Here is a 14,702-nt window from a genome sequence, read left to right as displayed (position 1 = left end):
ACACAATTATCTTTGATACAAAGACGGCTATGTAGCTAGCTAAGTAGCTAGCTACGATCAAACAAATCAAACCGTTGTACTGTAATGAAATGAAGTGAAAATGTGATACAACCTGTGAATGCGACCGGGTAGTTGAGTTCTATACAGAAGACGTTGGCTAGCGTTGGCTAGCTGTTGGCTAGCTAGCAGAGTCACCTACGTTAAGGACGACAAATAGCTGGCTAGCTAACCTCGGTAAATTAAGATAATCACTCTAAGACTACACACTCTAAACCTAAACAACACAATTATCTTGGATACGATGATACGATGATACGAAGACAGCAAAGACAGCTATGTAGCTAGCTAACACTAAACTAATCAAGTCGTTCAGTTGAGTGTAATAGTTTCTCCAGTGCAGCTAATCAGTGGACGTTAGCTAGCTGGCTAGTGAAGACTACGTTAGGACGGCGAAATACGATAATTACGCAATTATCTTTGATACAAAGACGGCTATGTAGCTAGCTGAGAAGAAATTGCTAAGATAAGACAAATCAAACTGTTGTGATATAATGAAATATAATGAAAAATATAATGAAAAGTTATACTACCCGTTGGAGCGACGTGCAGATGCGACCACTCGCTCCAACCGGAACATGGCCAAGATGTTCAAATGTTCATAAATGACCAGCATGGTCAAAATATAATAATCACAGTAGTTGTCGAGGGTGCAACAAGTCAGCACCTCAGAAGCAAATGTCAGTTGGATTTTCATAGCCAATCATTGAGAGTATCTCTACCGCTCCTGCTGTCTCTAGAGAGTTGAAAACAGCAGGTCTGGGAAAGGTAGCACGTCCGGGGGGAACAGGTCAGGGTTCCATAGCCACAGGCAGAACAGAAACTGGAGCAGCAGCACGGCCAGGTGGACTGGGGACAGCAAGGAGTCATCATGCCAGGTAGTCCTGAGGCATGGTCCTAGGGCTCAGGTCCTCCGAGAGAGAAAAAGAAAGAGAGAAAGAGAGATCATACTTAAATTCACACAGGACACAGGATAAGACAGGAGAAATACTCCAGATATAACAGGAGGACCCTAGCCAACCAACACATAAACTACTGCAGCATAAATACTGGAGGCTGAGACAGGAGTGGTCAGGAGACACTGTGGCCCCATCCGATGATAGGGCACAGGGCCAAAAAGGCAGGACGTAACCCCACCCACTTTGCCAAAGCACAGCCCCCACACCACTAGAGGGAAATCTTCAACCACCAACTTACCATCCTGAGACAAGGCAGAATATAGCCCACAAAGATCTCCTCCACTGCACAACCCAGGGGGGCGACAACCCAGACAGGAAGAGCACGTCAGCGACTCAACCCACTCAAGTAACGCACCCCTCCTAGTGACGGCATGGAAGAGCACCAGTAAGCCAGTGACTAAGCCTCTGTAATAGGGTTAGAGGCAGAGAATCCCAGTGGAGAGAGGGGAACCGGCCAGGCAGAGACAGCAAGGGCGGTTCGTTGCTCCAGAGCCTTTCCGTTCACCTTCACACTCCTGGGCCAGACTACACTCAATCATGTGACCTACTGAAGAGGTGAGTCTTCAGTAAAGACTTAAAGGTTGAGACCGAATCTGAGTCTCTCACATGGGTAGGCAGACCATTCCATAAAAATGGAGCTCTATAGGAGAAAGCCCTGCCTCCAGCTGTTTGCTTAGACATTCTAGGGACAATTAGGAGGCCTGCGTCTTGTGACCGTAGCGTACGTGTAGGTATGTACGGCAGGACCAAATCGGAAAGATAGGTAGGAGCAAGCCCATGTAATGCTTTGTGGGTTAGCAGTAAAACCTTGAAATCTGCCCTTGCCTTAACAGGAAGCCAGTGTAGGGAAGCTAGCACTGGATTAATATGATGAAATATTTTTGTTCTAGTCAGGATTCTATCAGCCGTGTTCAGCACTAACTGAAGTTTATTTAGTGCTTTATCCGGGTAGCCGGAAAGTAGAGCATTGCAGTAGTCTAACCTAGAAGTAACAAAAGCATGGATTTTTTTTCCTGCATCACTTTTGGACAGAAAGTTTCTGATTTGTGCAATGTTATGTAGATGGAATAAAGCTGTCCTTGAAACAGTCTTGATATGTTCGTCAAAAGAGAGATCAGGGTCCCGAGTAATGCCGAGGTCCTTCACAGTTTTATTTGAGACGACTGTAGAACCATCAAGATTAATTGTCAGATTCAACGGAAGATCTCTTTGTTTCTTGGGACCTAGAACAAGCATCTCTGTTTTGTCTGAGTTTAAAAGTAGAAAGATTGCAGCCATCCACATCCTTATGTCTGAAACACAGGCTTCTAGGGAGGGCAATTTTGGGGCTTCACCATGTTTCATTGAAATGTACAGCTGTGTGTCAACCGCATAGCAGTGAAAGTTAACATTATGTTTTCGTATGACAAACCCTAGAGGTAAAATATATAGTGAATACAATAGTGGTCCTAAAAGGGAACCTTGAGGAACACCGAAATTTACAGTTGATTTGTCAGAGGACAAACCATTCACAGAGACAAATTGATATCTTTCCGACAGATAAGATCTAAACCGGGCCAGAACTTGTCCGTGTAGACCAATTTGGGTTTCCAATCTCTCCAAAAGAATGTGGTGATCGATGGTATCAAAAGCAGCACTAAGGTCTAGGAGCACGAGGACAGATGCAGAGCCTCAGTCTGATGCCATTAAAAGGTAATTTACCACGTTCACAAGTGCAGTCTCAGTGCAATGATGGGGTCTAAAACCAGACTGAAGCATTTCGTATACATTGTTTGTCTTCAGGAAGGCAGTGAGTTGCTGCGCAACAGCTTTTTCAAACATTTTAGAGAGGAATGGAAGATTCGATATAGGCCGATAGTTTTTCATTTTTTCTGGGTCAAGGTTTGGCTTTTTCAAGAGAGGCTTTAGTACTGCCACTTTCAGTGAGTTTGGTACACATCCAGTGGATAGAGAGCCATTTATTATGTTCAACATAAGATGGCCAAGCACAGGAAGCAGCTCTTTCAGTAGTTTAGTTGGAATAGGGTCCAGTATGCAGCTTGAAGGTTTAGAGGCCATGATTATTTTCATCATTGTGTCAAGAGATATAGTACTAAAACACTTGAGTGTCTCCCTTGATCATAGGTCCTGGCAGAGTCGTGCAGGACCAGGACAACTGAGCATTGGAGGAATACGCAGATTTAAAGAGGAGTCCGTAATTTGCTTTCTAATGATCATGATCTTTTCCTCAAAGAAGTTAATGAATTTATTACTGCTGAAGTGAAAGCCATCCTCTCTTGGGGAATGCTGCTTTTTAGTTAGCTTTGTGACAGTATCAAAAATACATTTTGGATTGTTCTTATTTTCCTCAACTAAGTTGGAAAAATAGGATGATCGAGCAGCAGTGAGGGCTCTTCGATACTGCACGGTACTGTCTTTCCAAGCTAGTCGGAAGACTTACAGTTTGGTGTGGCGCCATTCCGTTCCAATTTTCTGGAAGCTTGCTTCAGAGCTCAGGTATTTTCTGTATACCAGGGAGCTAGTTTCTTATGACAAATGTTTTTAGTTTTTAGAGGTGCAACTGCATCTAGGGTATTGCGCAAGGTTAAATTGAGTTCCTCAGTTAGGTGGTTAACTGATTTTTGTCCTCTGACGTCCTTGGGTAGGCAGAGGGAGTCTGGAAGGGCATCAAGGAATCTTTGGGTTGTCTGAGAATTTATAGCACGACTTTTGATGCTCCTTGGTTGGGGTCTGAGCAGATTATTGTTGCGATTGCAAACATAATAAAATGGTGGTCCGATAGTCCAGGATTATGAGGAAAAACATTAAGAGCCACAACATTTATTCCACGGGACAAAACTAGGTCCAGAGTATGACTGTGGCAGTGAGTAGGTCCAGAGACATGTTGTACAAAACCCACTGAGTCGATGATGGCTCCGAAAGCCTTTTGGAGTGGGTCTGTGGACTTTTCCATGTGAATATTAAAGTCACCAAAAATGTGAATATTATCTGCTATGACTACAAGGTCTGATAGGAATTCAGGGAACTCAGTGAGGAACGCTGTATGTGGTCCAGGGGGCATTTAAACAGTAGTTATAAAAAGTGATTGGGTAGGCTGTATAGATTTCATGACTATAGAAGCTAGTTGTTTTTTTGTAATTTAACATTTCCTATTGTAAATGTCAGCAACACCTCCGCCTTTGCGGGATGCACGGGGAGTATCGTCACTAGTGTAACCAGGAGGTGAGGCCTCATTTAACACAGTAAATTCATCAGGCTTAAGACATGTTTCAGTCAGGCCAATCACATCAAGATTATGATCAGTGATTAGTTCATTGACTATAACTGCCTTTGAAATGAGGGATCTAACATTAAGTAGCCCTATTTTGAGATGTGAGGTATCACGATCTCTTTCAATAGTGGCAGGAATGGAGGAGGTCTTTATTTTAGTGAGATTGCTAAGGTGAACACCGCCATGTTTAGTTTTGCCCAACCTAGATCGAGGCACAGACACAGTCTCAATGGGGATAGCTGAGCTGACTACACTGACTGTGCTAGTGGCAGACTCCACTAAACTGGCAGGCTGGCTAACAGCTTGCTGCCTGGCCTGCACCCCATTTCATTGTCGAGCTAGAGCCCTGTCAAGCACATGTCATATCTTAAGTCTCTAATGTGATACATCTTGAACCTTTTGAAATGGGCCAAAAACATCCCTTTACTTTCATCATTTGTATGTAGCATGGCCACACTGTTCTCCACACACCATACTTTCCACTACCTTCGTCCAGGGCTGTTAGATTAAGGGGTTGTATAATTCAGTGTGTTTGATTAAGTGTCTGTATAGTTCAGTGTGTTAGATTAAGGGTTTGTATAGATCAGTGTGTTAGATTAAGAGTCTGTATAGATCAGTGTGTTAGATTAAGAGTCTGTATAGTTCAGTGTGTTAGATTAAGGGTCTGTATAGATCAGTGTGTTAGATTAAGAGTCTGTATAGATCAGTGTGTTAGATTAAGGGTCTGTATAGTTCAGTGTGTTAGATTAAGGGTCTGTATAGTTCAGTGTGTTAGATTAAGGGTCTGTATAGTTCAGTGTGTTAGATTAAGGGTCTGTATAGTAGTTCAGTGTGTTAGATTAAGGGTCTGTATAGTTCAGTGTGTTAGATTAAGGGTCTGTATAGTTCAGTGTGTTAGATTAAGGGTCTGTATAGTTCAGTGTGTTAGATTAAGGGTCTGTATAGTTCAGTGTGTTAGATTAAGGGTCTGTATAGTTCAGTGTGTTAGATTAAGGGTCTGTATAGTTCAGTGTGTTAGACTGTCTGTATAGTTCAGTGTGTTAGATTAAGGGTCTGTATAGTTCAGTGTGTTAGATTAAGGGTCTGTATAGATCAGTGTGTTAGATTGTCTGTATAGTTCAGTGTGTTAGATTAAGGGTCTGTATAGATCAGTGTGTTAGATTAAGGGTCTGTATAGATCAGTGTGTTAGATTAAGGGTCTGTATAGTTCAGTGTGTTAGATTAAGGGTCTGTATAGTTCAGTGTGTTAGATTAAGGGTCTGTATAGTTCAGTGTGTTAGATTGTCTGTATAGTTCAGTGTATTAGATTAAGGGTCTGTATAGTTCAGTGTGTTAGATTAAGGGTCTGTATAGTTCAGTGTGTTAGATTAAGGGTCTGTATAGATCAGTGTGTTAGATTGTCTGTATAGTTCAGTGTGTTAGATTAAGGGTCTGTATAGATCAGTGTGTTAGATTAAGGGTCTGTATAGATCAGTGTGTTAGATTAAGGGTCTGTATAGTTCAGTGTGTTAGATTAAGGGTCTGTATAGTTCAGTGTGTTAGATTAAGGGTCTGTATAGTTCAGTGTGTTAGATTAAGGGTCTGTATAGTTCAGTGTGTTAGATTGTCTGTATAGTTCAGTGTATTAGATTAAGGGTCTGTATAGTTCAGTGTGTTAGATTAAGGGTCTGTATAGTTCAGTGTGTTAGATTAAGGGTCTGTATAGATCAGTGTGTTAGATTGTCTGTATAGATCAGTGTGTTAGATTAAGGGTCTGTATAGATCAGTGTGTTAGATTAAGGGTCTGTATAGTTCAGTGTGTTAGATTAAGGGTCTGTATAGTTCAGTGTGTTAGAATGTCTGTATAGTTCAGTGTGTTAGATTAAGGGTCTGTATAGATCAGTGTGTTAGATTAAGGGTCTGTATAGTTCAGTGTGTTAGATTAAGGGTCTGTATAGTTCAGTGTGTTAGATTAAGGGTCTGTATAGTTCAGTGTGTTAGATTGTCTGTATAGTTCAGTGTGTTAGATTAAGGGAAAACATAGGGGTAACTGAGTGGGTGTGAAGACACATGGAAGGAATTGAATGGTTATATTACCAAAAGAGGGACCTACGTGCTATCAGCTCCAGGATAAGTGTGTGTGTGCGTGTCAATGTGTGTGTGTCGATTCCCCCATGGAATTAGCTACAACAAAGATTTACTGCCGTGCTGCTTGGCGTGAAATGTGCAAGGCCTACTTTTATAGGCTGGCCTATCCTGGTGCCTTGTTATCTGATAGGCTGGCCTACCCTGGTGCCTTGTTATCTGATAGGCTGGCCCATCCTGGTGCCTTGTTATCTGATAGGCTGGCCTACCCTGGTGCCTTGTATCTGATAGGCTGGCCTACCCTGGTGCCTTGTATCTGATAGGCTGGCCTACCCTGGTGCCTTGTATCTGATAGGCTGGCCTACCCTGGTGCCTTGTTTATCCTCATTCTAATGGCTAAATGACCATATCATGAGTCTTTTAGCTTTTTGAGTTTCTCTACTCAGATCCAGAGTTGGATGTTTGAGATGAACAGGACCCATCCTCACCTGGTGGACATGTTCTCTATAGGGAGGTCATATGAAGGCAGGCCCCTCTATATACTTCAGGTAGGAGACACACACACACACACACACACACACACACACACACACACACACACACACACACACACACACACACACACACACACACACACACACACACACACACACACACACACACACACACACACACACACACACACTATGCTGGTTAACTGACTGTTGTCCTGTCTTGTTAGCTAGGAAAGAGAACACGGTCCTATAAGAAGGCCGTGTGGATAGACTGTGGGGTCCACGCCAGAGAGTGGATCGGACCAGCCTTCTGTCAGTGGTTTGTCAAAGAGGTAAGTTCCTTTCGTCTGCCTTGACAAGTCCTTGAGGGAAGCAGTGTCTGCTCTGCTGTTTTTACCTTGCTTTCTAATATGAGACTTGTCCTGGACTGTGGTCCTGGAGGCTGGGAGCTGTGCACCTCTTGAAACAAGTTCAGACACAGGACAAACCATTCCCTAAGGGAGAGGAATGCTAAAAAAAAAATCTCAATATTAGGGAATATTTTTGATTATTTTTGTTACTTACTGCAGGCAACATTGTAAATCACAGTGTTTGAACCTTTTTAAACCTGTGTTCCTCTGTAGTCAAATTGGTCCATAAGTGAGTAGTTTCACAATCCAAATTATCTAAACAACACTTTGGTTGTTGAACGTCTCCAAAATAATAGCTGGGAAAGCTGCTGCCTGCTGTCTGTCTCTGGTGCTGTCTGTATCTGGTGCTTTGTGTCTCTGGTGCTGTCTGTCTCTGGTCCTGTCTGTCTCTCCTGCTGTCTGCTGCTGTCTGTATCTGGTGCTGTCTGTATCTGCTGCTGTCTGTATCTGCTGCTGTCTGTCTCTGGTCCTGTATGTCTCTGCTGCTGTCTGCTGCTGTCTGTATCTGGTGCTGTCTGTATCTGGTGCTGTCTGTATCTGCTGCTGTCTGTCTCTGGTCCTGTATGTCTCTGCTGCTCTCTGGTGCTGTCTGTCTCTGGTGCTGTCTGTCTCTGGTGCTGTCTGTCTCTGCTGCTGTGTCTGGTGCTGTCTGTCTCTGGTGCCGTCTGTCTCTGGTGCTGTCTAGTGCTGTCTGTCTCTGGTGCTGTCTGTCTCTGGTGCTGTCTGTCTCTGATGCCGTCTGTCTCTGGTGCTGTCTGGTGCCGCCTGTCTCTGGGCCTGTCTGTCTCTGGTGCTGTCTGTCTCTGGTGCCGTCTGTCTCTGGTGCTGTCTGTCTCTGGTGCTGAATCACTACTATATGCATCAGTCAAACTCTCTTGTCAACATAGTGAACATCTGTCAAATGTAATTGCACAATGTTGTAGACATTTCAGAGGGCCTGTTCAAGATTAAAACAATGTGAAACATTGTGTAACCTTTGGCTCTTGAACACACCCCGGACGTTCAGTCGCATCCAATCACCACCAGCATGACTTATCAATATCCTCTGCAGTTCAGATAATTTGTGGAACTATCATAACTACCACACACACACACACACACACACACACACACACACACACACACACACACACACACACACACACACACACACACACACACACACACACACACACACACACACACACACACACACACACACACACACACACATATTTCTGGCTGTACTCTGTTGTATCCTGTCTCTGTTTGGAACCGTTACAACCATTTCAACAGAGAGCAGGGAGAGTGAAGCGTCACACATGATTAGGTCAAATGGAATCCACCCAAACTAGCTTGAAATGCCAGACCTCTACTATAACATTGATAGACCATAGCATATCATGTCTATCAGGGGGTTATGTAACTCCAGATGAGTGCGTACAAGGAGGGTATTGAGAGACATTGAGAGTTACTCTTATGACGGAGAAGACCAATGTGCTTTGGAGGTAAGTAGCGTTAATATCTAACTTTGGCCACTTGGGGGCAGAGCTCTGTCTCTCTACAATTCTACAGAATCAGATTAACCTTGGCCTGAGCCTGATTACCGTGAAGGTACAGCATTACCTGACCAACAATCTGCTTTCTCCAATCCTCCACTGGAGCCTGAGTCAATTAACCCACTCCTGGGGTAACGTCTGTCTGTCTGTAGTAGCCCTCTACCACAGTGACACTGTTTAGTCACAGGTGTGTCTTATCATTGGCTAATCCTCTGCCATTACCCCACTTGTCCCCTCAAACAATTATTGTATAGACATACAATGGAGTGTGACCACTCTTGGGATAGTTTGGGATTGTTATGTATCTGCGTCCAGTATGAAGGAAGGTAGCGGTCGTTTTTATCCTAACCGACTTGTGCATTGTTATGTTTTACTTATGGGTGGACCCAGGAATTGAACCCACAATGCTCTTACCAACTGAGCTACAGGTGACCACTTACTGCCTACATTCTCCATTCCCACTCCACACTACCTTAGTACTATTAAATATGAATTATTATTCACCAACTGGAAAGTATTCTGACTGGTGAAATGCACAGGTGATAAAGCTTATGGTTCATTGTGATCCTGTTACCTGTCATGGTATTATAAACCTGTTGTTGTTGTTGTAGGCTCTGCACTCCTACCAGTATGACTCTGTGATGAGACGACTGATGAACCAGATCAACTTCTACATCATGCCTGTCTTCAACGTTGACGGATATCACTTCAGCTGGACTACGGTAGCTACAAATACCCCTCTCTCTCTCTCTCTCTCTCTCTCTCTCTCTCTCTCTCTCTCTCTCTCTCTCTCTCTCTCTCTCTCTCTCTCTCTCTCTCTCTCTCTCTGCCCTAGCTAGCATTTGACACAACATATGTATTTAAGGAGACATGTTATTATTATCTTCATAGCTACTTTGTGTCACTGTTTGCATCGTATTTGGACAGACTATGGTTGCCAGTGGTAATTAATTTTGCCCCCAGGATCGTTTCTGGAGAAAAACCAGGTCCAAAAACGCCAAGTACCACTGCAGAGGTGTTGACGCCAACAGGAACTGGAAAGTCAAGTGGTGTGGTGAGTTTCTTTTTTAATCTATCCTGTATGGAGGCCCCAATAATGAAACTATTTGAGACACAGTGCTGTGTGTGTCTCCTCTCTCTGTCCTCTGGTTTTCCTTCCCATACTGTTGGGAGATGTCTCCTGGCGCTCTGCCTGCTTAATTAGTGTAAGCTGTGGATTAAATGTTTGTGTGGTGATGACACCACCCGTTTGATATGATTTTGGTGGTGCTGGGCTGGGGGTGGTGGGGTCCTCTGGGGGGGGTGGGCTGGTAATTCATCACTCAGGGAGGGAGGTTGGTTTCATGTGTGGTAATTGGAATCGGAAACGAGAAAGGGTAGATATTTACAGCAAGAAAAGAGAAGGAGAGAAAGGGTAATATAGGGTAATATATAAGGGCGCAACAGGGTAATATAGAAAGAGCATGTGACACTAATTATCTCCAAGGTCTGTACAAGACAGAGGCTGGTGTTAAAGATATTCTCACATGTAGCAGATATGGCAATAGGCCCTGAGTTTTTCCTGACCACGGGACCTAACCAGGAAAACTCTGGGCCCTTAAATCAAACCTGCTACAGTACATTGGATTATCCAGCTGCTGTAAATGCAGGCTAGAATACAGTAAAAGATCCACTGCCTTGACCTTTAACCTTTAACCTGACCAGGAAAAACTCTTGGCCCTAGCTATCGCATGAAAAGAGGCCCTAATTATGAGAATAGGCAATAGGCAAATGGTTACTGAAGCATTTGTTTTTTTCTGGGAACCAATCATAGACTCTCAATGTTGGACGATACCAGGGGTAATTTTCTGTCTAATTTGAATCCGTTAATTAATTTAGGATATTGTTTATCACGCTGTTTGAACTATACATAGACATGGCTCATTCCCTGTTGGATTTGTATATGCAAATATGAATTAAATCCAGGGTTTTGAGGTGCTGCTTGTTGCTCACGGGCAAATCTCTTAGATCAGCTCAGTCTTGTCTGTCAGCAGGTTACACCACATTGAGTTTCTCACATTTATTTTTGGATTACTCATTTACACCATTCAAGGAGACATACTGTAGTTGGAGGGTTTTGTGTATTTGTGGATAGAATACATGCATATTGCAAAGCTATGAGAAAGAGAGAGAGGCCATTTTGTGAGTTGTCATGTATAAAACAATTGTTAGCAGGCAACAGTGTGCCAGTTGGTCCCAAGAACATTTTGAATTGATAAAATGTCAACAGGCTGTGTGGAATAAAAATATGTCCTGGTGTGTTTCTGATGTTGTACCTCCCATTTACCATGAACCATTTTGTCATCTAGCAGACGGCAGACACTCTCACCCTGAGCAACTTACTTTACACCAAATGCACTGAAATAAGGAAGCTCAAACAGCGTCATTCCGACATTTTTGTGTATGGTATCCTCTCCTATATGTATCTGTAGCCTGGTGTAAAACGTTCATGTACTTTAAATTGTCACATAAAATAAAATCAAACCTAACCCAATACTAATATCCTATAAAAAAAATGTTTTGGGTATAATTCCAGTATAAACTTGTGTATCCTCTCTGTATGTACACCCCTTAATACTGTATGATCATACTAAGTAACAGTACCTTCCCTGTTGTTGTTCCCCCTGCCAGAGGAGGGTGCATCCTCCCAGCCCTGTGATGACACATACTGCGGACCCTTCCCCGAGTCCGAGCCGGAGGTCAAGGCGGTTGCCAAGTTTCTGCGGAAGCACAAGAAGCGTGTCAAGGCCTACATCTCCATCCACGCCTACGCCCAAATGTTGCTCTACCCCTACTCCTATAAATACGCCACCATCCCTAACTTTAACTGTGTGGTGAGAGGCAGATCTGTGACCACAATCAATCAATGAATCAATGTTGTTGCAGCACATATTGGAATTGAATAAATCATTGGAATGTAATGATTGTTGAACCCCTCTTACAGGAGTCAGCTGCACACAATGCAGTGACTGCCCTGTATTCTGCCTATGGAGTGAGGTATAGATATGGGCCTGCCTCCACCACCCTGTGTGAGTAAAACATACGCTCTACTTCCTGATAATTACCTTACTTCAGCAGAACACTGGAAAACACTCCGCAAACTTTTTGATCGCATAATATTAAGATCAAATATTAGAATTCCTCCCATACACATGTTTACCTGTGGTAAAATCCCCTACTTGAATCCAAACTGTTTTATTTGATCTGACTCCAACAGATGTCAGCTCAGGCAGCTCCATGGACTGGGCCTATAGGAACGGGATCCCTTATGCCTTTGCCTTTGAACTGCGGGACACAGGCTACTTTGGCTTCCTGTTACCTGAAGCCCTGATCAACCCCACCTGCACGGAGACCATGAGAGCAGTGAAGACCATCTCATCAGGCCTACTGAAGAAGTGTGAGACAGGGATGCATGAGCTGGACAGGGAGAGATATCCATACCTTTGAGATATACAGACAATTATCTCTGCATCTGCGGGCGGTGGGTTATTGTGTCAAAAAGGATTATGCAAGCCTTAAAGGGATAGATTGGGATTTGATCTACTTACCTAGAGTGAGATTAAAATGTTTATGTATCTGCATGCAGTTTGAAAGAAGTTGCTAACTAGTGTTAGGGCAATTGCTAACTTGCTTTAGCGCAATGACTAAGTCTTATGGGAACAGCTAGCATGCTAGCTGTTCCTATAGACTTCCAGTCATTGCGCTAATGCTAATTAGCATTGTCTCTTGAAATTATCTCTAACGTCCTTCATATTGGATGCAGATACATACAAATCCCGAGCTATCCCTTTAATGTTTACCCAAGAGTGGTCACACTCCCTTTTATGTCTGTATGTTAGAGGCTATAATAGTGGTACTTGAAAATGACCTCAAACAATTATTTAGAGGTCAGATGACATAACTTCAGCTTGATCTAAAATAACTCGACTATTTACAAAGTGTACAGTGGACATAAGCACTTGAATGCCATTTTCAAGAGACAGATATTGCATTTCACAGCACTTTTTTAAAACCAAGACTTTCCCCTGAACTTACTGTTTTCACCCTTCAAAACTTCACTATCTGGAGCACCATCAGCTAAGTGCTCTAGATGTCTTCCAAATGTATTTGACATTAATTGCGGTAGAACATCAGCTTATTTAGCAAAGCAAATTTAGTTTCTATGGCACAAACAACAAGAATGCCTGTAGTATCATTAAAGGGATTGTTCACCCAAATGACAAAATGACATTTTGGCTTCCTTACCCTGTTAGCAGTCGATGGACAAGGTATGACAGCACTCAAAGTTTCAGTTTTGTTTAGCTGGCCAGTGTTTTGAAATACTAACTTTTATCTAATGCAAGTCAATGGTACATATATTAACATTTTCACGCTTCATGTCCAAGTCATCCTAAAATATCAAAAATGTATTGTGTAACTCAATTAACTTACTAACAGATCATTTGGACATGAATCGTGAAAATGCTAATATAGCTACCAGTGACTTGCAATAGATTTTTCCACTAATGCAAAAAAAGTTACCATTTGAAACAGTGGCCAGTTATACAAAACCAAAGCATGGGTTGCTGTCGTACCTTGTCCATAGACTGCTTAACTGGTGAGAAAATGTGTCATTCGAGGGAACTTTTCCTTTAACAAACTGCCTTCAAATGGACTTTACATCTCTTTATGCTTTTCAGTTGCTGACTTATATAGTCAGTGGTAAAGGACACATTTCTATCATTTTTTAAAAGAGGAAATGTTTACTTTTGATAGAAAGTGCCCAGGACATTTACTGAATTGTAATAAACGGTATTTCTTTTTTATGAGGTTGTCACATGTGGATACTTTCGTTGTCATTACTAACATTATACAATAACATAGTTTGACGTAACAGGAGTGTAATATCATGTGTGGTAGTGTAACAGGGATGCCTCAACATATGTTTTCAAGGGAAGCAATGAAGCAAGTTCACAAGGTCAAAAAAACATATTGGCTCAACCTCCTCCCAATCTTGTCTCTTGCAGTTTTTTGTTGTTGAGAACTGTCTGCTTTTGTTATTTCCATAGTAATGAGCAAGTGTCTGTTTTCCCCTGTAAGTTTAGCTTGTTATTAATTCATTCTAACAAGACCCAGCATGCCGTGTTTCTGGGGCCCTGCAACTACACACTCATATACCACCCTGTTTAATCCAATCATTGTGTATTTGTGCAAACAGTTGCTGCCCACTCTCACAATTGACAAAGATTAATTTGGAGCAATTATTATTCCAACTTGATGTGGATGACAATGATGACTTGGCACCAGATAGATCAGAGTTAGATTTCTTTGTACTTCTAAAGTTGTTGTTCTCCCTCCCTCACCCCGCCACCCCAAAACACTCTTGGTCACAAAGCTAAATCATTAATGAAGAAGGATCCTTGTACTGAATGTTTCGTCTGTCTCTTTGCTAGACATCCTGTGTGTGTGTGAGAGACTGCATGCGTGAGACTAGTAAGAATGTAGTGGGATTGTCCCTCTTGCCTCCCACCTGGGTATAAAGTGCTAGTAGTTGCTCTGGAAAAGCAACCGAGACACAGAGAGACGTTCATCTTCAAAATTGTCAGGTGATGTTCCAGTATTGACAGATTTAGAGGTGTCAGGGTTTTTCCATTCCAGGTTTAAATAAAAGACTAAATGTTTTGCTACCACGATATTATTTCTCTATCATATAGTTTTTAACAGACGCAAAATGGTAAGGTAAGAGTGCCAATTTCAATAGCAGCACTTTGTGTGCCAGTGAGCAAATCACAGCTTTTAGCTTCAATTGTGATCAGGTACTGTCTTCCATAGTGCCCCCCTTAGCTGACACTGCAGTTTTGGTTGCCTTTCACTTCTCAACAAGTAAACAA

General features: G+C 42.5%; 1 protein-coding gene across 1 annotated transcript in view; it reads left to right on the top strand.

The window, feature by feature from the left end:
- The window catches only part of LOC123991333 (carboxypeptidase A6-like), a 57,190-nt gene extending 43,553 nt beyond the window's left edge, over positions 1 to 13,637 (top strand). Inside the window, exons 5-11 of the mRNA XM_046292824.1 lie at positions 6,798 to 6,899; positions 7,073 to 7,177; positions 9,405 to 9,515; positions 9,757 to 9,847; positions 11,464 to 11,666; positions 11,777 to 11,861; positions 12,050 to 13,637. Of these exons, the coding sequence (XP_046148780.1) occupies positions 6,798 to 6,899; positions 7,073 to 7,177; positions 9,405 to 9,515; positions 9,757 to 9,847; positions 11,464 to 11,666; positions 11,777 to 11,861; positions 12,050 to 12,279 (927 nt within the window). The 3' untranslated portion in view covers positions 12,280 to 13,637. The remainder of the gene's footprint in view (positions 1 to 6,797; positions 6,900 to 7,072; positions 7,178 to 9,404; positions 9,516 to 9,756; positions 9,848 to 11,463; positions 11,667 to 11,776; positions 11,862 to 12,049) is intronic.
- The last annotated feature ends 1,065 nt before the right edge of the window (positions 13,638 to 14,702 follow it).

This window comes from Oncorhynchus gorbuscha, linkage group LG12 (genome assembly GCF_021184085.1).
Source record: "Oncorhynchus gorbuscha isolate QuinsamMale2020 ecotype Even-year linkage group LG12, OgorEven_v1.0, whole genome shotgun sequence".
NCBI lineage: Eukaryota > Metazoa > Chordata > Actinopteri > Salmoniformes > Salmonidae > Oncorhynchus > Oncorhynchus gorbuscha.
Note: the sequence above shows the minus strand (reverse complement) of the source record. Positions and strands in the feature narration are given on the sequence as shown.